The sequence below is a fragment of the Nannochloropsis gaditana genome (genome assembly GCF_000240725.1).
Source record: "Nannochloropsis gaditana CCMP526 unplaced genomic scaffold scaffold561, whole genome shotgun sequence".
Classification (NCBI taxonomy): domain Eukaryota; class Eustigmatophyceae; order Eustigmatales; family Monodopsidaceae; genus Microchloropsis; species Microchloropsis gaditana.
The window spans coordinates 9,623-12,942 of NW_005803392.1; the positions used below are offsets into that span (position 1 = coordinate 9,623).

General features: G+C 54.5%; 1 protein-coding gene across 1 annotated transcript; it reads left to right on the forward strand.

Annotated features, from left to right (window-relative positions):
• Positions 1-760: 760 nt before the first annotated feature.
• On the forward strand, positions 761-2,841 carry NGA_0179000 (kynurenine 3-monooxygenase; the record flags this gene model as incomplete). Its single annotated transcript, XM_005854269.1, has 2 exons — positions 761-1,861; positions 2,298-2,841. 2 exons carry the CDS (start codon positions 761-763, stop codon positions 2,634-2,636), a joined length of 1,440 nt encoding a protein of 479 aa, XP_005854331.1. The 3' UTR covers positions 2,637-2,841.
• Between the last annotated feature and the right edge of the window lie 479 nt (positions 2,842-3,320).

Below are 3,320 nucleotides of genomic sequence, written 5' to 3' on the forward strand. Positions count from 1 at the left end.
TTTTGTGGTTGTGCGTACACATGCATGTAAGCTACCGACATTCCATAACATACTTGGGGGGAACGACAAGCGAAAAGGGTTACCCATCGTGGGGGGAAGAATGACATTACCTTGGGGACGCCACAGAGCTCCGCGTCTTACTCTTTCGAAATGCACGACTGTGAGTCGATCCCATACTTTTTAGTATGACACGGAATTTACCTGTGCTTCATAATATGCATGAAATAAATTTTGGAAGCCTTGCAACGAGCAAGGCAGCATCTGGCATGGACTTTGGAAAGCTAGTACAGCATTTTTCTTCTGACAAAATATGCAGAGTAATACCATCTAGCGAGCATGACATTGGGACCTCAATAAGAAAGCTCACTCCCTTTTTAAAAAGAATTCAATTTGTGATTATTTGTGGGGTTGAAAACGTTACGTCTGTTGGCGAGTGGTGGATACTTTAACGACTGCCGGAAATGAGCTCACAAAATGTACCTTTTGTACTCTACTCACTCTTAGACAGAGAAAGGACTAGAATATGCCACAGCTGCGCCTGAACTCTTCAAATTTCTGCTGTACCTTCGTCGCGGTACTGTTCGTCTCCTTTTTTCTGAGCGCCACATGCGCTTTCCGATTCCCGCGTAGAACCAGTGCATTGCTCCGACATCGCACGTATGCAGCGACTTCCGCCTTCCATCCCACTTCCACCAATGTCCATTTGCCAGCGAGCACCGCTATAGTGGGTGCAGGTCCCACCGGTTTGTTCACTGCCTTGATGTTGGCGCGTCGTGGGTATCAAAACATCACGGTATACGACAGGCTGCCACGCCCCGACGACCCGTCTTCACCCACATGGGGTAACCCGTACCGGAGTTACAACCTGGGATTGGGGGCACGGGGCCAAATTGCCTTGCGGGCGGCAGACGCTTGGGAGTCGATCGAACCCTTTTGCGCCCAGGCGATTGGGAGAAAAGACTGGACGCCAGAGCAAGGGGAACGACCGGAGCAAATTTACACGGACAGGGAGTACAAGACACAAGTGATACAAAGGGACCGGATTGCCAGCTGCCTCTTGGGGGAGCTGGAAAGGAAACACGGGGACCAAGTCTCGGTCTGGCACAATGTGGAATGTGTGGGATTGACCTGGTTGGACGAGGCAAATCCTGGGCCGGAGGCGAGCCCCTCCTCCGCAGAGATAGGGGAAAAAGGCGTCCGCCTTCGCCTCCACCGGCAATGCGAGGGACAAGAGCTGGAGCAATGGACAACAGAGGCACGCTGGGTGGTCGGGGCTGACGGGGTCCGTTCTGCCTTGCGCAGTGCCCTGGAAGTGAAGACAGCCCCCGGGGGTCACCATGGACAGACACAAAAAGAACGCGTTCGTACCATCAAACTGCCCGAACGCAACGAATTTGTCTATAAAATCCTCCCACTGGATCTCAGGCCCAAATACGGCACGGGCCCCGGGTGGCGCCCGGATTTGAATTATTCGGCACGGAGCAAAGGCGAGGTTACCATCGAAGCGCTGCCTACACGGGAAGGGATCTTCGTCGGGGTAGTCCTCTTCCGACCAGATTCCTCCGCCATAGCCAAGATCCAAGGCAAGGAAGACGCCAGGGAATTCTTCGCGGGCTCTTTCCCTCAGTTCCTCGACGTGATCCGGGAGGAGGATTTGGCACGCTTCGCGACCGGCCCGACCTTCCGCCTCCCTAGTTTTTCGTATTGCGGTCCCAGCATTTTCTACCGGGACAACACTTTGCTCCTGGGAGATTGCATCCATTCCGTCAAGCCATACTTCGGCCTGGGGCTGAACTCGGCCCTGGAGGACGTGATGGCCTTGGACAAGTGCCTGTCCGAGTCTGAGGACGATGTCAGCAAGGTAGGGGCAGGGGGGCATAGGGGCGAAGAGGCCCATGCGTTACCCTGCCTCAGCCCCTGTCTCCCTCACTTGTCCTCAACCCTTGTTCCTTTCGTCCGTTGGATGTTTCCTTCCCTGCCGCGCCCCGTCTCTGTCGACGGCTGTTCCGTTCGCACTTGTCTTCTTGTGGCTCTTCTCTCCCTCTTCTTCCTTGTTCAAGTCAGTCTTTGCTACCAAAGCCTTTACAATCGATAGCTCTCCCTCCCCTCCCCCCCTTCTTTTTACTAATTTCCATCTCTTTCTCAGTGTCTGTCCTTTGGCCCCCTCGTTGAATGTGGTATCTCCGCCTGGGGTCCACGCGCCTGGTTCGGCCTCTCTTCCCCCCCCTGTTACCTCCGTCTCCACATCTTCCCCACCCAACGACCCTCCCTTCCCCTCCTCCCTCCACTCTTTCCAGGCCCTTCCTCTCTTTTCCTCCCGCACGGCCCCTCAAGCCAAGGCACTCGTTGAGTTTCAGGCTTCGTTCGACTACAACGCCAATACGTTGGAAGGATTTCTCCGTTTCGTCCTCCCGCTGATTTTGGACGGGATTTTCCATCGGTATTTCCCGGCATTTTTCGCCCCGAACGGGATTCGTCTACTCCAGGACCATCGCTCCACCTTCCGACAGACGCGCCGACGGAAGCAAAGAGATCGGATTGGCCAAGCTGTAATTCTCGGAGTTTTGCTGACGGGAATAGGCAAAGGCTTAGGCTGGGCAGTGAAGGTGGCAGCGCGGATCCTCTTGAAAGGGTAACGGTTTTTTGAAAAAGGGCAGTGTGCCGTTTAAAAAAAAAGAAAATAAAAATCTCTCGATGGCAGGCGTGAAAATGCTTGCCACCGCCTCGGCCGGGACAAAGGACCAGGCTCACGATTTATGATAAAGGGGGCAGGGGAAGACGAATGGCTACGCATCTATACCCCAACAAAGTAATGACACACCAATTCATCGACTCTAAAAATGTTGTGCCAGCCAGGCGCCCTGCTAGTCTACGTGCTCACGGGAGCCTCGCCCTCTGACAACCCCGGCCACGTGGATCGTACTATCAATGTGCTTGGATCGAACTTCAACCTGGTTGGATACAGGTTCAAGATACGTCCATCCAAGACCATTTCCCATCGGTTGCTTTTTCTTTCCCACCGACTCGACCCTCTGTAGCTCCTGCCGTCGTCTTTCCCTTCCTATTCCCCTTTCCCCCCACAACGTTTTTTTCCTTTACGAGTGGCGAGGCCGAGACCACTACCCAAGCCTCCCTTCCTATTCTTGACAACGCTTACACATCGGAATCCTGCCTCCTTCCCTTCCTCCTTCCCTCCCTCCTACCCTCCCTTCCCTCCCTCCCTGTCGTCTGTACAATCCACTCAGAAACCACTTCCCCCGCCTGAAGTACACTGCGCCCCTATGTCCCTCCCTCCCTCCCTCCCTCCCTCCCTGCCCCCC